The sequence below is a fragment of the Erinaceus europaeus genome, chromosome 7 (genome assembly GCF_950295315.1).
Source record: "Erinaceus europaeus chromosome 7, mEriEur2.1, whole genome shotgun sequence".
NCBI classification, from domain to species: Eukaryota; Metazoa; Chordata; class Mammalia; order Eulipotyphla; family Erinaceidae; genus Erinaceus; species Erinaceus europaeus.
In genome coordinates, this window is record NC_080168.1 from 67,497,719 (window position 1) to 67,520,573 (window position 22,855).

General features: G+C 47.0%; 2 protein-coding genes across 11 annotated transcripts in view; one reads left to right on the plus strand and one right to left on the minus strand.

Annotated features, from left to right (window-relative positions):
- ABCD2 (ATP binding cassette subfamily D member 2) overlaps nt 1-2,523 on the minus strand; it is a 39,678-nt gene extending 37,155 nt beyond the window's left edge. For 2 of the 6 annotated variants that reach the window (XM_060194665.1, XM_060194666.1), the window contains exon 1: nt 1,281-2,522. In XM_060194665.1, coding sequence (XP_060050648.1) covers nt 1,281-2,159 — 879 coding nt within the window. In that variant the 5' untranslated portion in view covers nt 2,160-2,522. Of the gene's footprint in view, nt 1-1,280 lie in introns of all 6 variants that reach the window. The other 4 variants (XM_060194664.1, XM_060194667.1, XM_060194668.1 and 1 more) reach the window with 4 other exon arrangements.
- Nucleotides 2,524-2,533: 10 nt separating this feature from the next.
- The window catches only part of REDIC1 (regulator of DNA class I crossover intermediates 1), a 49,059-nt gene continuing 28,737 nt past the window's right edge, over nt 2,534-22,855 (plus strand). For all 5 annotated transcript variants that reach the window (XR_009550727.1, XR_009550728.1, XM_060194670.1 and 2 more), the window contains exons 1-2: nt 2,534-2,772; nt 20,464-20,503. Coding sequence is in view for 3 of the 5 variants with exons in the window: in XM_060194670.1 (XP_060050653.1) it covers nt 2,534-2,772; nt 20,464-20,503 (279 nt within the window). In the remaining 2 variants the exon portion in view is untranslated. The remainder of the gene's footprint in view (nt 2,773-20,463; nt 20,504-22,855) is intronic.

The window sequence follows — 22,855 nt, forward strand, 5'->3', positions numbered from 1 at the left end:
GCACGCAAACACTGTGTATGTCTGAATTCTCCTTAGAGATATGCACATGTTAATTCGTTTAGTATAGTGTGATCTATGCTTCTGACAACCAGGAATTGCAGAGTAGCACCAGAGGCAGTGTTGGTCACAGCCTCTGTTGTTAAAATCAAAGCTACTCAATGAGCATAATGCTAAGTATAAATTTCATGTACATAATTTCTAATCTCCATTCCAAAATGCTATGTCTTTTTTTTTCTCCCCAAAATGCTATGTTTAAGCTGTTAAAATGGTGTGAATCTTTGTAAGATGGTTACACTGTCCGGACCTCACCCTCCTCTCGCTCACATCTAAGACAGCTGAGCAGAAACATAAGGTGTATGGGTGTATTCACACTCCACCGGCAGCTGACTCAGTTTACCTGGCTGGTCCTTTCTACAGGAAGCCCAGTTGTCATCACTGACAGAAACAGTCAACTCAGCAGAGTCCGGTGGGAAAGCCAGACTGGAGCCTCCCATGTCCTTTGGATTCTCTTTTTCAGATCCATGTATCCATACCCCCTTTAGAAATCACCACTGGCACTTGAAAAACTCAGCTGGGCAACAGAAATGCCACATGTGGCTGTGTAGTGCCTCACTGCCTCCTGTGCCAGACCTTTGTGGTAGGAAGGGTTCCCAGTACATCATCTTAGGGTGTGTGTGCTGCTGAATGTCCTGAGGTCCCTCTCAACTGAGACATCCCATCACTGGCCTAGCTACCACAGGACCTGCTGAGCTGCTCAGAACCCTTCAGTACTCAAGAATAACACCTGGGTAGACAACCTCACCAATGTGTCCTGGAAGCACACCTCCCCAGAGCCCTGCCCCACTAGGGAAAGACAGAAACAGGCTAGGGGTATGGATCCAACTGCCAACATCCATGTCCAGCAGAGAAGCAGTTACAGAAGCCAGAACTCCCACCTTCTACACCTCATAATGACCCTGGGTCCATGCTCCCAGAAGGATAAAGAATAGGAAAGCTTTCAAGGGAGGGGAGGAGATATGGATCTCTGGTCGTGGGAATTGTGTGGAATTGCATCCCTCTCATCCTACTGTCTTGTCAATCATTATTAAATCCATAATAATATATTTTTAAAAAGAATAACACCTAGGGTGCGGGTCCTCCTCCTCTGTTTTTGAAGATTTTATTCATTAATGAGAAAGAACCAGACCTCACTCTGGTACATGTACTGCTGGGGACCTCAAGCTTGAGAGTCTTAAGCTTTATCCACTGCACCACCTGGACTACCTCCTCCATCTCCTCACCTTGTGTCCGCGGTAGAAGGCGATCTCCTCTGCGTTGGCAATGATCCGCGAGTGCACCGAGCGCAGCCGGCCCTTGCGCTGCGCCTCCTCGGCCACCAGCGCCCCGAAGCGCGGCGAGCAGGTGCGCAGCACGCGGGCCGTTGCGCCTACCACCAGGCCGGCCAGCAGCGTGGGCCCCACCGGGCTGGCTCCCCGCGCTGTGGCCGTGCGCATCAGCGTGTAGGCCGTGAGCACCACGTCCAGCACCGGCTTGGTGAGGTTAGAGTAGAGGTGCGCCACGGACTGCGCAAAGGCCATGAGGTCCTCGGTGAGCGCCTGGTCGGCCCCAGGCAGCCGGCCGTCCATGCTTAGCGCGCGGTAGAAGGTCTGCTGCGAGAAGTAGGCGTCATAGGCGTGGGCCACCAACCGCGAGCGCAGCGCCAGCGCCAGCCGGCCCTCTAGGAAGCGGATGGCGCTGTTGACGAAGGTGGCGGGCAGGGCCACCAGCAGCCAGCGCAGCAGCTGCAGCGCGAAAGCGCGTGGCCGCTTCTCCACGATACTCTTGACGATCTTGCCGTCCAGCCCGGCCACGTAGATGGACAGAAAGGTCCTGGACACCAACGCCAGCGAGTGCAAGCACAGCCAGCCGGTCTCGGCGCCCGCCAGCTCGGGGAACAGCACAGGGCGCAGCGCCCGCAACTGCCGGAAGAACTCGGCGTCCACGCCCGGCGCTCGCCGCCGACCCCCCGTGCCCTCCGGGGCCCCCGCAGCCCCCGCCCGGCCCGCGCGCCCCCGCCGCCGCAGCGCGGGGTACAGGGCGCGGAGCGCGCACGCCGCCGCCACCAGGCAGACCGCCCTGCGCACCGGGCCCCAGTGCGGCCCCCGCAGAAGGGGCGCCATCCCGCGGGACTGTTAGTTGGGGGGCCCGGGGTGGTCAGCAAGGGACGGTGGGGTGGAAGGCGGGGAGGTCGGCGGCGGCCTGCGGGGCGGTCAGCCACTCCAGCCAGTGGGGGTGGAATGCGTGGCGGTCAGCACCCCCGACCAGCGGGCCCAGGGGCGCGCACGCCGCAGGCGCCCAGGTCCAGCTGGGCGCGCGATCGGCAGGTGCTCAAACCCGCGGAGCTCCGCCCCGCGCGGAACCCGGGCTGCGAGGAGCGGGGCTGCTGGACGCGGAGCTGCGGGGAGTAGGACGCAGGGCTGATCCGCAGAGGCCGCTGCAGTGACCTGGAGGGCAGAGCGCAGTCAGCCGGCCTGAGCCGCCCTCCGGGAGAGCCATGGGGAGAAGGTGGGGGAGGGCACTGGGGGGGACCAGGGAGGGCCGCGGGGAGGGGACGGGACCCAGGAGGGCGGTGGGGAGGGGCCGGGCGGCCGCGTGGTGCTGCAGGCTCCAGAGAGGAGCCGGAGCCAAAGCCGGAGCTGGAGCAGGGCTCGCGGTGCTGCGCTGCCTCCATCCTCTGACACCCTGCTTCCAGCCGCCGTGGGCCAGCAGAAGGCGAGCTCCCACGGAGGACTGGTGGCTGACCCGGCAGGGCCGCCTAGGGCCACCCGCAGTGCTGAGAGGGGACTTTGCTTTTCCGAGAGCTCCTTCTGCATGGCTGCTTTAGTTGTAGCCATCTTCTTTGGGCCAGCACAAGGGGTGGTGACGCACCACCCTACCCCTTGGCCAAGGCTGGTGTCTATATGACCCCCCCCCCCCCCGAGCTAAAATGGCTTTTAGATTTAAAAGTGCTTGAAGATATGTCAGAAGACTGTGTGTGTGTGTGTGAGAGAGAGAGAGAAAGAGAGAGGTCACAGCCAGCCCCTACCACCAGCTCCTCAGTGACTTTCACACAGGCACACACCTGGTCCCTCACCCCAGGGCCAGCACAGAACACCTGTCTCCAGGGGGAATGAGCCCATTCAGTTCCCTGAAATAAAGAGCTGCCCTCATCGGATAAGTAACCATCCGCTTAGACTGTTAAACTCCCCGCCCATTCCTGTGCACCTGCATCCGTGCCAAAATCCAGGTGGCTGAATTTAGCTGTGCTAAAATTTATCCAGGTGGCTGCTTTTGGCTGTGCAACCTCCCTGTCCTGGCCTGGCCATTCGTGTCAGTCTGGCAGCACAGTCCACCATCCATCCCGTGAAGACTTCCAAGCCTGGGCACTGCTTCATGACCTCTCACTCTCCATCTCAGGCTTCCTTTTACTTGCCCACAGGAGGCTGCCTTGTAGCTGTAGGTTGTAATTGTGGGTGAGGTCCAGGAGAGGGCAGGATCAAGCTCCTATGGACAGATGTCCCACCAGCAGGGCGAGGACTGCAGCTTCAGCAGCTGGAGGTCCCCGCAGGGAACAGCCATGTGTGTGTGGGGGGGGGGGGGCAGAGCTGTGGGAGCAAGGCCATCCAGCAGCATTGCATCATGTGGGAAGACCAGTCACCTACTCAGAATGAGACTGAGGTGCAGAAAATGCCCAGAGAGACATTTGCTAGCTATGAGGAAAATCATCAAATGGAAACCTGGTTCCCAGAACTGGGTACAAGGATCCTGAACGCCAGTTATTAGAACTGGGGAAAAGGGCACTGGAGCTGACTTGAGGTGGAGCCACCAAAGAGACCCAACTCCTCCCCCTTTCAGTGGCACAGCCATTCTGCAGCCTCTCTGTGTTGGAGGGCTCAGGCAGGTCCTAGCACCTGACACTGGCACAGGCCTCCAGGGGAGGTGAAGAAAGACACCACACAGGACAGAGAGGTAGACATAACTTCTATCCAAGCTAGAAACTAGGAATGGTGGGGCTGTGTGTAGTGAAAGCAAAGAGAAGTCTGCTTAGCTTGATTCCAAACTAGGGGACAAAAGGGAGGTGAGACAGCTCATTGTTATTGAGGCTCCTGTCTAATGTCCTCTCAAACTTCTTGATTTTACAAAGACTTTACATGAGAAAGAAGTCAGGGCTGGGGAAACTGCACAATGATTCTGCAAAAGACTCTCCTGCCTGAGGCTCTAACGTCCCAGGTTCAAACCCCAGCACCACCATCAGCCAGAGCTGAGCAGGGCTCTGGTATCTCTCTATAGCTGTTTCTCTCTCCCCACCTCCTCTCCCTCCCTCCCTCTCTCATTAAAGGAAAACAAATAAAACATATTTGGAAAAAAGCAAAAGAAGTCAGTTTCCAGAGGGGAAAGATAATTTTAGATCTTGAAAAATGAATGATAAATAGGCTATAATGATTAAACTACTGTGTTTTTAAGTGTGATGCACTACATGTCAGTGTCAAAGTGGATTCTACCATGAGACAGTGGAACCAACCAGATTTAACATATATCACAGAAGATATATATATATATATATATATATATATCAGCAAGACTAAATGATATATATATCAGCAAGACTAAATGATATATATATATATATATATATATATATATATATATCAGCAAGACTAAATGCTGTATAAGCTGTAAATTGCCAGAAACATTGTCATGCCAAGATCTACAAACTCTAACACATAATAAGAATAATATAATGCAGATTGTATATGTATTATGCTGTTTCGGTAGTAAACCTCCAGAAAGGAAATGGCTTTGAGTAGTAGACTATGTCATGTTCAAGAACCTTTTCATATAAACAGATGCCAGCTAGTATTTCATGTGTGCTCTATGCCTTCTGTGAACTGTGTCCTGGCCCAAGACAATGCCTCACCGTCCTACCAACCCTAGGGTATAATAGCTCCATGCTTGAGTCTCCTTACCTATCAGTCATGCTGGGATGGGAGGCATCAGCAACACAGAAGAGAAGAATCTGGACCAGCACTTCAGCTGTTACAAATAACTACTCCACAAGTAGTTCAAAAGCCATTCTTTTCCATGAAGGGAAGCCAGTGTCTGGTCTGTCATAGACTCTGGCTTCTTTAACCCAACCCCCTGCTCCCACTGTCTCTGGTGACTCTAGTCAGGGAGAAGTGCTTCCAGTCAGTACCCAGAGCACCTGCACTTTCCTGGTGAGCCCTCCAAACTCTGATCAACACACTGTCCATGCTCTCCTCTCTTCCCCCCTAAAGATAATACAGAAAAAAAAGGCCTGTCCTTTTTTTTTTCTTGACTCCAGAGTTATTACTGGAAGTGGGTGGCAGCATTACAAATCCACTGCTCCTGGAGGCCATTTTCCCCCCCCATTTTTCTTGCCCTTTGTTGTTATTATTGTTAGTGTTGTTGTTGCCGTAGTTGGATAGTACAGATAGAAATCGAGAGAGAAGGGGAGGACAGAGATTGGGAGAGAAAGACACCTGCAGACCTGCTTCACCACCTGTGAAGTGACCCCCCCCTGCAGGTGGGGAGTTGGGGGCTTGAACCGGGAGCTCAAACACGAAGTCCTTTGCCATAATGCTGAGATAGCTCCCCAATCTGATTTTAGCTGCTGAAAGTAGGAAAGGCTAATATGCAGGCCACTGCTTCAGCTGTGATTGTCTGCTTCAGCTACTAAGGGCCAATCAGCCACTCTATGCCGAATGCTGCATTCACCTGGTCGACTTGAAACCGACAATTCACTGGGTTTACTGTGGTGAACTTCTGTTATAAAAGCCAGGACCTATGTGATTAATAAGATACCTACCCAGGAAAATAATCCCATTTCAAGTGATATTTTCAAAGACCTAAGAAAAAAGTGTATTATGCTAAAATTATGAGATATTCTTCAGGCCAAAAACAATCATGGCAACTGGGATGAAAACATACTTTGTTGTGCAGAAGCTTTTTAATTTGATGTAGTCCCATAGGTTTATACTTGCCTTAGTCTTCTTTGTAATTGGATTCGTTTCATTGAAAATGTCTTTAAACTTTATAAGGAAAAGAGTTCTGCCAATATTTTCCTCTAAGTATTTGATAGTTTGTGGTCTAACATCCAAGTCCTTGATCCACTTGGAATTTACTTTTGTATTTGGTGAAATACAGTGGTTCAGTTTCATTCTTCTGCATGTTTCAACCCATTGTTTCCAACACCATTTGTTGAAGAGACTCTGCTTTCCCCCATTTAATAGTCTGGGCCCCTTTGTCAAAGATTAGATGTCCATAGGTGTGGAGCCTCATTTCTGGGCTCTCAATTCTATTCCACTGGTCAGTGTGTCTATTCATGTTCCAGTACCAAGCAGTTTTGATGACAATGGCCCTATAATACAGTTTGAGATCTGGGAGTGTGATGCCTCCCGTTCTGTTCTTTTTTCTCAAGATTGTTTTGGCAATTCTAGGTCTTTTCTGGTTCCAGATAAACCACTACCCAAAAGAAACCACTACCCAAACCAAGAGACCCCTCACAGAATGGGAGAAGATCTTTACATGTCATACATCAGATAAGAGTTTAATAACCAACATATATAAAGAGCTTGCCAGACTCAACAACAAGACAACAAATAACCCCATCCAAAAATGGGGGGAGGACTTGGACAAAATATTCACCACAGAAGAGATCCAAAAGGCTGAGAAACACATGAAAAAATGCTCCAAGTCTCTGATTGTCAGAGAAATGCAAATAAAGACAACAATGAGATATCACTTCACTCCTGTGAGAATGTCATACATCAGAAAAGGTAACAGCAGCAAATGCTGGAGAGGGTATGGGGTCAAAGGAACCCATCTGCACTGCTGGTGGGAATGTCAATTAGTCCAACCTTGCCGGGATAGCCTGAGGGTACTTCTTCCCGAGCTAGTGCTCTCTGGGTTGGAGAGAACTCAACTGGAGCCAATCTAGGCTGCTGCATGGGAGAGGGATCAGGAACTCATGCCACACTAACTTCGCAGGAGATACACTCTGGAACTCTCGGAGCCGGAAAGCAATTTCCAAGTGTCTTTAATCAGAAGAGCAGCTGTTTTTATACTCTCCAAGTAGGGTGGAAACAGGATGTGATATAGAGAGGGTGGAGAGAAAAGTGACTGGTGAAAATCAGAGTGTGACAAGGAGCGAGCAGGCGAGAATCATATCACTGAACCACCAATGCCCTGGAGGGAGGGTGGTGCTTGTTAACAGTGGTTATGTAAATAGAATGAAGTGGTTATGTAAATAGAATAGTGTTAAGCAGGGGGGATTTAAACCAAATGAAACAGAAGGGGTCTCATGCATACCAACACAACCTCTGTGGAGAACAGTCTGGAGAACTCTCAGAAGGCTAGAAATGGACCTACCCTATGATCCTGCAATTCCTCTCCTGGGGATATATCCTATGGAACCCAACACATCCATCCAAAAAGATCTGTGTACACATATGTTCTTGGCAGCACAATTTGTAATAGCCAAAACCTGGAAGCAACCCAGGTGTCCAACAACAGAGGAGTGGCTGAGCAAGTTGTTGTATATATGCACAATGGAATACTACTCAGCTGTTAAAAATGGTGACCACCGTTTCCAGCCGATCTTGGATGGACCTTGAAAAAATCATGTTGAGTGAAATAAGTCAGAAACAGAAGGATGAATATGGGATGATCTCACTCTCAGGTAGAAGTTGAAAAACAAGATCAGAAAAGAAAACACAAGTAGAACCTGAAATGGAATTGGCATATTGCCCCCAAGTAAAAGACTCTGGGGTGGGTGTGTGGGGAGAATACAGGTCCATGAAGGATGATACATGACATAGTGGGGGTTGTATTGTTAAATGGGAAACTGGGGAATTTTATGCATGTACAAACTATTGTATTTACTGTTGAATGTAAAACATTAATTCCCCAATAAAGAAATAAATTAAAAAAAAACATACTTTGTGCAAAATTAGAATATTGAGCTAAAATCAGAAGGTGGGCCAAACTGTCCCTGGACTTTGTGTGAACTATGAGGCTTACCCAGGGTCTGGGAGATACAGAACTTCAGCAAAGGGTATGGTGACTTACACTCACCATGAGTGGACTTGAAATTATATCCCTGCAAGTTTCTAGTTTTGTATAAAACTGTTAAATCATTAGTACTTTTTTTTTTGAAAGAAATAAAAGATTGAGCTTAGGTTATTGCTACGGGCAGGCAGGAGATTTACATTCACTGACTGGTCAGAGAGAGTAGGGTGGATGGTGGGGCCCCCCAGGCAAAGAAAGATAGGGTGATGGTGGTACAGTTATCTTGGGGTAAGGAGTTTTAAGCCTTTGCTCTAGTCAGTTTTGATCACACTTTCTGGGAGGCACCAGTTAATGACTTTCAAATGGCTTATGGAGATTAAAAAGAAAAACACATGCAGGGATAGAGGTCAGATAATCTGACACTTGGAATCAAGACAGTGAGGAGTCTGGATAATGAACACATACTGAGGACACAAGATAAGCAAGAGATCTGGGGACAGAGCTGGATACATACTGAGGACACAGGACAGTCAAATCAGAGGGGGTGGACATGTCCTGAGCACACAGGAAGTCAGCAGTCATAGGTGGTGGATATATACTGAACACACAGGATAGTCAGCAGTCAGAGGGGGTGGGCATGCACTGAGCACACAGGACAGTCAGCAGTCAGAGGGGATGGACATGTACTGAGAACACAGGACAGTCAACAGTCGGGGGGGGGGGCATGTACTGAGCACACAGGACAGCCAGCACACATAGCCGACCAAAGATGGGGGCATGGAGGAAGAACACATGCCGAGGGTCAGAAGAACTAACTGGCACTCAGCCCTCCGCCCTCCCCTCCAAGCATGGGCTGGTCTCAAGGGCCAAGGCCTGGGAATATGAAGGGCAGTGTACCGCCACACCCTGCATCAGAGCTCCCTGCCCACTGGCCTCCTGCACCGTCATATCCACCCTGCCATACCGCTAGGGTTTCTGGGTCATGCAAGAGTCTACCGGGGGCTGGCCTGCGTGGCTATTGGGAGATGCATCAGCCAATCATGGCCAGGCACAGGTGAAGTAGCCTATCAGTGCTAGGCCTCTGGGATGCCCCCAACCCTCATGCAACCACGCCTCAGCAGAAGCATCAGCCAATCAGGGCCAGGGCCGCGTGCTATCAGTGCTAGGCTCCTAGAACACCCCCACCCCTCTCGTACAACCCCGCCTCCACAGAAAATGCATCAGCCAATCAGGGCCAGGCCCGCAGGGGCTGTTGGGAGAGGTAGCAGCCTAGAAGGGTCCGGACACGGGTGAGGTTGGGAACGTTAGCTACTTTTCCCTCCTTGCTCGTGGTGGGCGGAGCCTCCTGGTCAGTCAGAGTCCGCGGCTTTGAGGTGCTTGAGTGCTTCAGAGGACATGAACTGGGTAGGGGGATCCCGGTGAGTCTGACTGAGGCAAGAGTGTGTGGTTGCAACTAGGTCTCTGCCACAGCTGCGTCTCCTGCTCCTCTCAGCCCTGGGGTCACCCTGCCCGTGTCCTCTCAGCCCTGGGGTCACCCTGCCCGTGTCCTCTCAGCCCTGGGGTCACCCTGCCCGTGTCCTCTCAGCCCTGGGGTCACCCTGCCCGTGTCCTCTCAGCCCTGGGGTCACCCTGCCCGTGTCCTCTCAGCCCTGGGGTCACCCTGCCCGTGTCCTCTCAGCCCTGGGGTCACCCTGCCCGTGTCCTCTCAGCCCTGGGGTCACCCTGCCCGTGTCCTCTCAGCCCTGGGGTCACCCTGCCCGTGTCCTCTCAGCCCTGGGGTCACCCTGCCCGTGTCCTCTCAGCCCTGGGGTCACCCTGCCCGTGTCCTCTCAGCCCTGGGGTCACCCTGCCCGTGTCCTCTCAGCCCTGGGGTCACCCTGCCCGTGTCCTCTCAGCCCTGGGGTCACCCTGCCCGTGTCCTCTCAGCCCTGGGGTCACTCTGCTGTGTCCTCTCAGCCCTGGGGTCACCCTGCCCATGCCTTTGGATTTGTAAATCAGAAACAAGAATAAAGGAAGGTTTGTATCAAGAAAACTAAAAATAAGCATTCCGTAAGTAGTCAGAGGTTAAGATTAATTATTTAAAAATGTGAGATCTGCTTGAGGTCTTGAGATCTTGTGAGCCTGAAAGCCAGACTGAGAATTAAAATTTGATCTGCTATTAAGAAGCTTTGTATATAAAGGTATAGCAGTGAAAGCTGCATTCTTCTGGCTCTTGGAGATGCTTGTAATTATAGCAAAGAAAGACTGCAAGGTATCGACTGTATCAGTTTGAATTGGGGGGAAATGATGCTATTCTCCCGGCTCTTCTTTGCAGGTGTCAGGGGCTGTGTGATTTGGGCTAATTCTTAAACATCCCCATATGGCTGTGATTGGGGCTAATTCTTTTTGTTTTTTAGTTTTTTATATTTATTCCCTTTTGTTGCCCTTGTTTTATTGTTGTAGTTATTATTGTTATTGACGTCATCATTGTTGGATAGGACATAGAGAAATGGAGAGAGGAGGGGAAGACAGAGGGGGAGAGATGTGAAGCGACTCCCCTGCAGGTGGGGAGCTCGAACCAGGATCCTTACACCGGTCCTTGTACTTTGCGCCACCTGCACTTAATCCACTGCGCTACCGCCCAACTTCCTGGGGCTAATTCTTTTTTCCTTCTTTTTTATTAATTTTTTATTTATAAAAAGAAAACATAGGATAAGGGGTACAACTCCACACAATTCCCAACGCCAGAACTCCATATCCCATCTCCTCTTCTCATAGCTTTCCTATTCTTTATCCCTCTGGGAGTATGGACCCAAGGTCACTGTAGGATGCAGAAGGTTGAAGGTCTGGCTTCTGTAATTGCTTCCTCGTTGAACATGGGCGTTGACAGGTCGATCCATACTCCCAGCCTGCCTCTCTTTCCATAGTGTGAAAAGGCTCTGGGGAAGCTGAGCTCCAGGACACATTGGTGGGGTTGTCTGTCCAGGGAAGTCTGGTTGACATCATGCTAGTATCTGGAACCTGGTGGTTGAAAAGAGTTGACATACAAAGCCAAACAAATTGTTGACCAGTCATGGACCTAAAGGCTGGAATAGTGCAGATGAAAAGTTGGGGGGGTCCTCCATTTTGTAGATAGCTAGTAGGCATATTTTAGTTATATTTTAAAGGGCCTGTGGATATACTAGTTTTTTTTTTTTCTTTTTGCCCCTGAGCGTGAAATCTGATAGGCAGGTGTACCAAGTTATTGTCTTGGGAGATGTCATGGTTGGAAAAAGGACCAGAAACCTGGATCAAAGATGAGAGTAGCTCCCTAATATGGGAAAGGGGTATAGATATTCTTGACTGTAAACCCCATCTATTTGATGTGATCTGGGGCCCATATTCAGCTTAGGAGCCTATGTGACCTCTGCATCCCTGTAGATCTGAGCTCACATTCTGAGGTCATGAGTAGGAACATTCCAAGCAGCCCCAATATGGACCCATCTTCCTCAGGTGTAGCATAGAGTATGTTTTCCATCCTCCCTTTGGAGTTTGGAACGTACTCTCCCATTGTTGATCCAAGTTGAGGGCAAGGTCCTATGGGGGCCCTGGGGCTAATTCTTAAACATCTTCATATGGCTGTGATTGGGGTAGATTTTTTTTTTTTTTTTTTTTTTTGCCTACAGACTTATTGCTGGGGTTCATTGCCTGCATCACAAATCCACTGCTCCTGGAGGCTATTTTTTTCCCGTTTGTTGCCATTTTTTTTTTATCATTCTTGTGGTTATTATTGCTGTTGTTATTGATGTCATTGTTGGATAGGACAGAGAAATGGAGAGAGGAGCAGAGACAGGTAGAGAAAGATAGACTCCTGCAGACCTGCTTCACCACCTGTGAAGCGACCCCCTGCAGGTGGGGAGCCGGGAGCTCAAACCAGGATCTTTAGCAGGTCCTTGCACTTCATGCCATGTGCGCTTAACCTGCTGCGCTACCACCTGACCCCCTGGGGTAGATTCTTAAACATCCCCTTAGGGCAGCTCACTCAGGCTTGAGGAGTGGTTAGTGGAGAAAGGACACAAGGGCTGGGGATAGCTTCATTACTATGCCAATGACTTTTCTGCCTGAGGCTCTGAGGTCTCAGGTTCAATGCCCAGTACCACCATCAGCCAGAGTTCCGCCAGACTCTGATAAAAACAAACATAAATATATATTTATAAACTGAGTTAGGTACTGGATTGCCATTTTTAGGCGAAGAGCCCTGAGGCTTCATTAGCTTTACAGGGAGTTTGTGTCTGCTCCTAACAGTTCTTTCCCTCTGTTAGCTGTGCTTAAATGTGCACTGAGTGTCACCTCAGCTTGCTGTGACTCAATGACTGTGACACTGGGGCTTGTCCAGTGTAGCATTGTCTTAGTTTTTGTGTAAGCAGATAGAAGCTGTCATTCATAATTTCATTAAGCTGAGCCTGGATGTGGAGGGAATAGGAAGCATGAGGATTTTAAATCAGGGCAAGTGCTGGTATCTTGTTTTTCAAAAAAGTCAACGAAGAACCTCTTAACTGGCCCTCACTGCCTGCCAACTCTGGCATCTCACTGCCACAGGCCTGACAACCCAGATTTCCTGAAACAGTATCTAGACTTACTGCAGGTTTAGTAGCTATCCTAGGCAAATTAGAGCTTCAGGTAATCAGCTGTAGTGAACTGAAGGCAAAATTGTCTCTGCAGTGTTAATATGGATACAGGTTTGTTGGATCATGCCTGAAAATCCTAAGTTTGTAACCTGTGTACTTGAAATTGAATTGGTTGTAGTGTAAAGGAGCATCCTGGATGCATTTAAAGAAGTGTGTTATTTTACTGAAGAGAAGCTACAGTTTTCAAAATGCAAATACTTGTGAGTGTGATTGATGCAGGTAGAATGTTGAAAAGGTACTAATGGTAGGCACTGACCTCCTATGTGTCAGCTCTGTGTCTTTGCTGGTTTTCATTCACTGAGCTTCACAAGCATTTGAACCCTTGAAAAGTGCTGTGCTTGAACTTGTGTGTCCAGCAGTACTGCTAAATTTTTGAGAAGCAGATCTAAATACATAACATTTAAAATGATCACATCTTTATGATAACATGATGAAATTTTGTTAAAGTGAAACATTCTAAGTTTTCAATGCATCATAATTATTAATAATTAGAGTTTCTAGGGTTCAGTTGTGAATAGCTATTATACACATTTTTGTTGAGGTATAATTCAGAATCTGAGACCTTTTCCACTCGGTGGCTCAGGAGTTGGCTGCTCATATGTCATCAGCCAGTAACTGTGGGACAATGTTTCTGGATGAAATTACGAAGAATCAACTCTCAGAAGTTACTTCAGGTAGCTTCTGCAGTCTGCATTCCAGTTGCATTGCTCCCTCATTGATCTGACAGTTTCCCTCTTAAAACCTCACCTTTTGTAATTATTTATCTCTGAAACCCTCTTGAATTTTAAGAGAATTAGCTCACAAGCTGACATTGTAATGCATCCTTGGTATTCGTACCATGCTGGCTAGACGTGCTGTGCTTTTGTGGGGAGCCAGGGTAGGCACTTTTTCTAGGCTAGTTACCACCCTGCATCTGAATGAGCCAGTTAGCTGTTAGACTATGACGTTTTAGGTTAATGCCAATTTCAACATAATACAAGCCATACCATGTTTTCACAAATAATTGTTGCTTTATCATCTTTTAGTATTTTGACTTTGACCTTTAATATGTATCTATAATGACAATTACTGAATCATACTCTTAATACTTTATTGGGCACTGTGATTGCAATGTATTTTCTGTTCATTTCCAGAACAATAGTGATTACTATTGGAAAGAACACCCTCCTGCCCACCCCACCCCCTGGTAATTTAAATCTTAGACAAAAATTAGAGAAACTATGTAAGTTAATTTCATGAAGAAACTGCCACTTCAATGAGGGCTTGACAGTGTTGAAATCTTTCAGTATCAAAATATGATAGGATAAGTACTTTTACATGGGAAAAGATATAAATACTTAGTTTGGGCTTTGGAATACATGAAACAGGAATTAGGTAACAAGGTGGTGACCTGGCTGTAGAGGCCACTCTCTAAGTGATAGAGCTGTGTTGTGTGGCAATTACCACCTGTATTATATTTTGACAAACATTTGCATAAAATCAAGGTGATTTGTTAAGAATGTTGATAGTTAGGCAGTAGTGCAATGGGTTAAGTGCACATGGTGCAAAGCAGAATAAGTGGCCTTGAGGATCCCGGTTCATGCCCCCCGGCTCCCATCTGCGGGGGGGGGGGGGGGTCACTTCACAGTTGGTGAAACAGGTCTGCACACAGGTTACCATGCAGCTATAATCCTGGTGGCAGAAAAAGAAATAGTTCCATTGCTTAGCCTCTTCTTTCCATGAATGGGAATACTTTTGGTTTTCTCCTGGCGACAGTCTTAAAAACCATGTGCAGAGCTGGACAGGCTGGTCCAGAGGGCAGCAGCAGTGTCCTTCAGCCTCCTTGTCTCTGTACCAGCTGGCCAGCCCCTCCTTGGCTCTGTGGCAGCATCAGCACCTGAAGTGCACTGACAGACAGACCTCTTCTTGGGGAAGACAGAGGCCCGTGGGCTGCTCTGTGTGAACCAGGGTGGGCAGTGGGCTGAATGCCAGTCTTGCTGAGCTGGCCACTTTGCTTGCTGTGGTCTTGTGTCCTCCACTAAGAGTCCAGTCAATTGGGGCCTTAGATGTGGACTTCTTGGGGAGGACTTGGATTTAGGGGTCTCCTGCTGAGGACACAATGTGGTGTTTGGGTGGGGTGTTCAGTCTCTCTTGGCTGTTCTGATGTTAGAGTTTTCTCTTTCATACCAGGAGCAGAAGCTGCTCAACTGGTCTCTATCACATTGAGAGGGACTTAATCTAAATAGCTGTGTCCTCAGTGCCTCTCTGGAAGAGGGGAGTTAGCAGCCTCCTGTTAGGTCATCTCCATCAGCCCATGGGGAAAGGAACATGCTGTCATAATCTAATGTCACTGTACAAAAGGACCCAGTCAGCTGTTAGGGCTCATAAAGAGCTAAGCATAGTTAACAGAGCCCACCGTCACTGTCCATGTGGGAGCCACGGGTCAGAATCAGTCCCCCCATGCCCCCCATCTCAGACCTCAGACCTCCTGACTCCACAGAGAAGGTGCCTGAAACATGTTCTTCATCAGCCACCAAGGTGTGCAGCCAGCCATGGCACCCAAACCCTCTGTCCCCAGAGTAAAGTGTTAAAAGGGCAGATGACAGAAGCTTGATGATTCTACCTAAGTGTCCAAGAGCGCAGGGAACCCTGAGTCTGATGTTGCTGAGTGTGGCCTGTGCTCCAGGTGTCTTCAAAGGAGTGGATGACTGTTCCTTGGCTGATGTCCTCAGCTTTTTTCAGGCTCACCTAAATCTGTCTGTCCTTAGCCATTTAACCAGTTGCTATGCATGTGTGTGCTGCTAATATGTGTACATACACCTGTCCCCCTGCCAGTGGTCAAGTAAAAACCATTTCTGGCTCACCAACTACTTTAATTTGACTGGGCATTTACCTAGTGAGTAGCTGTACTCCCCACAGCCCATACCCTGGAAAACACCTGTTTGGGGGGATTCCCCAACTTAGGAGCTTTGGTGATAGGCACAAGCTGCTTTCATTCATAGTTGCTGAAGAAACCCCCCCCCCATGCTTGCTATTGTTGTGCTGTACTAGAGACAGAAAAACAGAAACAGGTATTTTATGGGAATCTTCATGTCGTGTCCCCACTGAGATTGCCTGACCTAGTGGCAAATTCCAGATTCTCCCGAAAGGTAAGCTTACACCCATCAGCCTGGAGCTGGCAGGTCAGCACCTGTGCCCGGGGGGATGTCTATAGAACAGCCCTGGAGCAGCCACCCTGTTCCCTGCTGGTACTAGGTCCTGCATCTCTCAGTCTGGACAGTCCTCTCTGCATGTTGGCAGGTGGGGTGCAGGTGCAGAGCCAGCTCCATCTCTGCTCTCTACATCTATGGTTTCACTTGTGAGCAGCAGCTAGAGAACAGGCAGGCACACAGTCTGAGTTCAGTTCTTTTTCTAAACAATATCTAGGGAATTTAAAGATGTGGACCAAGGGGATGACTCAGGACTGAACACAAGCTGAGCTCCATCTTCAGCACTACATGAAGTGTTCAGAGATTGCATCTCTTCTCACTCTTAGTTTCTTTTAAACATTTATTAGTGATAAATAGTAGTTTACAAGATTGTGAAATTCCAAGTGTAGAGTTCCACACTGAACCCACCACCAGCGTTCTGTGATCCCCGCTGCACTATAGCTTTCACCACCTTAGAGACCAAGTTCTAGTTCTTTATATTCTACACCTGAGCAAAATCATGCAGTAGCTGTTGTTCACTTCCTGACTTACTTCACTAAGCATAAGTCACCTCAAGCTCCATCCACTTTGTCCCAAAAGATGCATTGTCACCTTTTTATTGCAGCACAATATTCCACTGAATGCATATCCCATAATGTCTTTATCTGATGAACCTTTAGAGCCATGACCTTAGACTTCCTTTTTATTTTTTATTTTTTTTAATCAGAGCATTGCTCAGCTCTAGCTTATGGTGTTTGGGGTATTGAACCTGGGAGCTTCAGGCATGAGTCTCTTTGCATAACCATTATGCTATTTCCCTCACCTGATCTTTGACTTCTATGTTAGTTTCACTTTTATTTCAGTGAGATGATCAGTAGGCTGATCTGAAAATGAGTCTGAATTTGTGATGCTTTCTGAGAATAGGGATAATGTAGCACATAGAAGCTGGTGAGTATCCTAAGATTCTCATGGAGAATAGAATCATGGGGCCAGGTGGTGGCATACCTGGTTGAGTGCATGTTACAATGTGTAAGGCCCTTTGGGAGTTACTCTCTCCCTTGATCCAGCTTTCTAATCTTTTTTCCAACTATGACATCATCTCCCCAGACAATACCATGGGTCCACCTGCATGTTAGCTGTCAGACTTGGGCAAAAACTAGTAAAGTCATGGCCCCCTTGGAATACACCTAAAACAGACCTACTAGCTTTTTTCAAAATGGAGACTCCAAACTCTTCGTCTGCAATATTCTTGCCTTTAAGTTCATGATTAGTCAACAACTTGTTCTGCTTTATATCTTATTTCTTTTTCAGCCACCAGTTCCAGATGCTACCATGATGCTAACCTGACTTCCCCGGGCGGACGACCCCTCCAATGTGACCTGGGACCCCACCTCCCCAGTGCTTTGCCCCACTAGGGAAAGAGACAGGCTGGCAGTATGGATTGCCCTGCCAATACCCATGTTCAGCGGGGAAGCAATTATAGAAGCCAGACCTTCCACCTTCTGTACCCTATAATGACCCTGGGTCTATACTCCCAGAAGGATAAAGAAAAGGAAAACTTTTGGGGGTGGGGTGGGGTAGGGAGTTCTGGTGGTGGGAATTGTGCGGAATTGTACCCCTCTTACCCTATGGTCTTGTCAATATCTCTATTTTATAAATTAAAAAAAAATTAAAAATGGGCAAGAACCTAGGTTCAAGTCCCTGGTCCTCACCTGCAGGGGGAAATCTTCACAAGTGGTGAAGCAGGGCTGCAGGTGTCTGTCTCTATGTCTCTCTCCCTCTCTGTCCTCCTCCTTGATTTTTGGCTGCCTCTATCCAATAAAGATAGTAAAAATAAATTTAAAATATTAAAAAGAAAGAATAATAATCACTTGATTTATACACTTGTGAAGATTCTGTGTAAATTCACTTGTCCTGAATTCTGAGCTCTATACCATAGGGATTACTTATAGAAGTAATCTTTCTTCTTATCATCTCTTTATGATCTATACAACTTAAATACTGTTGACTGTAATTCTTATGTTTTTATTTTTAATTTTTATCTTTTTATTTAAGAAAGGAGACATTAACAAAATCATAGGATGGGGGGGTACAACTGCACACAATTCCCGCCACCCAATCTCCATATCCCATCCCCTCCCCAATAGCTTTCCCATTCTCTATCCCTCTGGGAGCATGGACCCAGGGTCGTTGTGGGTTGCAGAAGGTGGGAGGTCTGGCTTCTGTAACTCTTAGGTTTTTTAACTTTGAAGAATACCTTTGCTTTTTGTGACCAAGTTCTATAACTTTTGAAAGGATGGAGAAGAATTCCTAAGATCCTCTACCCTTAGCTTCTGATGAGTTAGTGAGGTGTTGTATTTTACCTTCTTAAATATTTTTAATAGTATTTTTATTTGATAGGACAGAGAAATTGGGGGAGGGGAGATAGAGAGGGAGAGAGGATGAGAGACAACAGAAGACCTGCTTTACTGTTCATGAGGCTTCCCTCCTGCAGGTGGGGAGCAGGAACTTGAACTCAGGTACTTACACATGGTAACGTTTAAGCTCAACCAGGTGTGCCACCACCCAGCCCTTCCCTTCTTTTCTTAACTACAGATTTTGTTTGTTAGTGACTTAATAATGGTTTATAAAGGGGGTCGGGCGGTGGCGCAGTGGGTTAAGCGCATGTGGCACAAAGCGCAGGAACCGGCATAAGGATCCCGGTTCGAGCCCCCGGCTCCCCACCTGCAGGGGAGTCGCTTCACAGGCGGTGAAGCAGGTCTGCAGGTGTCTATCTTTCTCTCCCCTTCTCTGTCTTCCCCTCCTCTCTCCATTTCTCTCTGTCCTATCCAACAATGAATTGCGTCAACAAGGGCAATAATAATAACCACAACGAAGCTACAACAAGGGCAACAAAAGGGGGAAAAAATGGCCTCCAGGAGTGGTGGATTCATGGTGCAGGCACCGAGCCCAGCAATAAGCCTGGAGGAGGGAAAAAAAAAAAGGTTTATAAAATTACAGTAGTATAGTTGCACACTTCACCCACCACCAAAGTTCTGGGGCCCCCTCTCCCCACTTCTCCCCCTTTTGTAAAGTTTATATGCCAGTAGTACACTCAAGATGCTGCATGGAACAGAGAAGACTGGTTAAGACACAATGGGAAAAACATTTAAATAACAAATTGTATAAGTGTCAAAATCTGGGGGCATTTAGTAACTGTTACTTGTGCATTTTCTGAACATCATTTGGAGGATGGACAGCTTTGTGCATATTCACAGTGGGCATCCTGGGCAGGCAGAGCAGTGTAGAGGTCAGAATTGCAGACTCAGTGCCCAAGGACCTGGGTTCAAGCCCCTGGTCCTCACCTGCAGGGGGACAGCTTCATGAGTGGAGAAGTAGGACTGCAGGTGTCCTCTGTTTCCCCTTTCCTATCTCCCCCTTCCTATCTCTCCCTTCCCTCACAATTTTTCTTTCTCTATCCAATAAATAATAACCATACTATCTTTTTAAAAAGATAGTCTTTATAAAAAGAAAATGGCAGTCCTGAGCAGAAGTTGCTCTTCAATGAGGATGTTTTCATGCTACTTCCTATCCAATGTGTTAATTTTTTTCATCCTGATTTTATAATTGAAGTTAAATTTATTTTTTTTAATATTTATTTATTTTCCCTTTTGTTGCCCTTGTTATTTTTATTATTGTAGTAGTTGTTGTTGGGTAGGACAGAGAGAAATGGAGAGAGGAGGGGAAGACAGGAGGAGAGATAGATATCTGCAGACCTGCTTCGCCGCCTATGAAGCGACTCCCCTGCAGGTGGGGAGCTGGGGGCCCAAATTGGGATCCTTATGCTGGTCCGTTGCACTTTGCGCCACGTGGGCTTAACCCACTGCACTACCGCCCTACCCCTGAAGTTAGATTTCAGTTGAATTATTCATCATAGGCACAATCTCTTTTCTTTTTTAAATATTTATTTATTCCCTTTTGTTGCCCTTGTTTTTTTCTGGTTGTAGTTATTGTTGTCATCGTTACTGCATAGGACAGAGAGAAATGGAGAGAGGAGGGGAAGACAGAGAGGGGGAGAGAAAGATAGACACCTGCAGACCTGCTTCACCACCTGTGAAGCAACTCCCCTGCAGGTGGGGAGCCAGGGGCTCGAACCAGGATTCTTATGCCAGTCTTTGCGCTTTGCGCCAAGTGCACTTAACCTGCTGCACTACCACCGGACTCCCCCACAACCTCTTTTCTTCAGTTTTCCATCTAGGAAGATTTGTTTAACTTTTACTTACAATATATGTTTGAAGAGTATTTCCATAGTTTCTTGTCAGTAGATAATGTGATTATCTTCTGAATATAATCTACAAGAGTACTTGAACACAGGCACCAAATTAAAGAACCTCAAGATAATATATATGATAGGAAGAATGAGAAAAAAGTTGTAAGACATATTAAAGAATACTGCAGAGAAAAATGACATCATTTAACAAGACATAGAGGACTGTATGTGTGTAAATGTGTTCCACAGAGGGTAATCTACATACAATTTATATGTATAAACACATCTAAGAGAGTCTCTTAAACTGTCAAAAGCTTCTTTAACCATTAATATTTTTCCCTTCTTCCCTTTTCAGGACCAGGGTTCTGATCAAGCAAGAAAGGAGAAAACAAAAGGTAAAAAAGAAATGTTTTTTCATGGATGTCAGTTTTGTGAAAACAATAAGTGATCTTCTGTGGCATTTTCTCCAGGTTCATGAGCTCATCTCTGTGAAACTGGATGTCTACATATTTAGGAATTCTTTGTCAGTTATTTATGTACCCTGACTTTGCTATTAACTTTCATTTGAGTAAATCTTTTAATTTTAGTATAATTGAATTTTCATTTTTAATGCTTCCTTTTACTCATTTAGTCTGCTTCTTCATACAGTGGTTTCTATGACCGTTTTTATTATTAGATAATAATAAAATAGATAGGATAGGCAGTAATTGAGAGAGGGTAAGACAGAGAAGGGGAGAGAAAGACATCTGCAGACTTGCTCCACCGCTTGTGTAGTGACCCCCCCTGCAGGTGAGGGCTATGGGTTCGAACTGGGATCCTTATGACAGTCCTTGTGCTGCATACCATGTGCACTTAATCCACTGAGCTACCATCCCTATATGATCTTTTAAAAGCACAAACCAGGGAGTTGGACGGTAGTGTAGCAGGTTAAGCACACATGGCACGAAGTGCAAGGATTGGCATAAGGATCCCAGGTCAAGCCCATAGCTCCCCACCTGCAAGGGGGGGGTGCTTCACAAGCTGTGAAGCAGGTCTGTGGGTGTCTATCTTTCTCTCCCCCTCTCTGTCTTCCCTTCCTCTCTCCATTTCTCTCTGTCCTATCCAACAACAATGACATCAATAACAACAATAATAATAACCATAATAACAATAAAACAACAAGAGCAACAAAAAGGAAACAAAAATGGCTTCCAGGATCAGTGGAGTTATGGTGCAGGCACCAAGCCACAGCAATAACCCTGGAGGCAAAAAAAAAAAAAAAAAACTAAATAAAATAAAATCACAAATCAGAATTTTTTTCTTTAAAATTATTTATCTTAGAGACAGAAAAGCAGAGGGGAGTGGGGTACACACACACACACACACACACACACACACACACACACACACAATACAGCACTACTTCACCTCATGAAACCTCCTCCTTGTAGGTGGGAACTGAGGGCTTGAACCTGGATTCTTACGCACTGTAACGTGTGTGTCCTACTGGGTGAATCACCTCATGGCCCTCAAACCAGAATTTATTATTTTCTTGTTTAAAAAGCTTCAATTGCCTTTCCTTTTAAAACTTTGTTTTTCCCTCCAGAGTCCCACTGGCACTCTATACCTGCTGTCCTGGTAGACTGTGTCTCTTTTTCCTCCAGACAGGCTGGCAGATGGGGTGAGAGGAATCTGCAGTGCTGCCTAATCTCTTGTGTAGTGTCTCCTTGCATGGTGCTTCTGTGTAGAAGCAGAAGTGCTCCCTGCTCCTTGTGTGTGACAAAGTGTGTGCTTTGCTGGGTGGGGCAACTCCTCCCTACTCAGAGTTACTCCCCTTTTTTTAATAGAAACAGAAATTGAGAGGGAAGAAGGAGTTAAAGAGGGAGAGAGATCTACAAACCTGCTCCACCGCTTGTGAAACTTCTTTCCTGCAGGTGGGGTTTGAACCCGGGTCCTGGAGCATGGTAATGTGTGTGTTTTACCAGGTGTGTCACTGCTGGCCCCTTCTGATTTATTCATCCCACCCCCAGTTTTTCTTCACTTCCTGGCCCTGTCATCACTCCCTCTCTCAGCCATGCCACCCCTCTGACTCACCTTACATCCTGTTCACTGCTTTGTTTCAGCCTCACTGACCTCCCTCCTGCCTGGAAGAATGTATTTCAAGATAATTGCATGTCTGTCTCATCACTTATTGTGTCTTAACTAGAATCATCTCCTCCACTCTTTCACAGTTTTGTATTTTCTTGTAAAGCTGTTTTTTCTGCTCTCCTCCCTCCTCCCATTCAGTCAGTGTATTATTGAGAAGGATCTTTTGGCTCCTGCTCATTCTGTATCTCCTGTATCTGTCAGAAGAACTATGTTTAGCAATAGCATAGGCACTGGCTAATAAATCACCTATGGCATCTATACTGGATTATTACAAAATAACCTGTGTCTGCTTGAATCATTCTTTTGAATATCTACACGAACAGGTAACACGTGGGCCTTCCCCAGTATCTTTGACATAGATAGCTCATACCTCCCTTTGTGTCCCTATACCTCTCTTATCCAAACTCTAATATTTATCCTTTATACATATGGTTCTGACATATGGTTCACATGTTTAAAAAGAAATAGGAACAAGGGGCATCTTCAAGACCCCTGTCTCCACCTGTAGGTGCAGCAGGGCAGCAGGTGTCTGTCTTTCTCTATCTCACTTTCTCTGTCTCTATCCAGTAGATAATAAAGAAATGGGAGCTATCAGATGAGAACTACCTCACATTTCTACC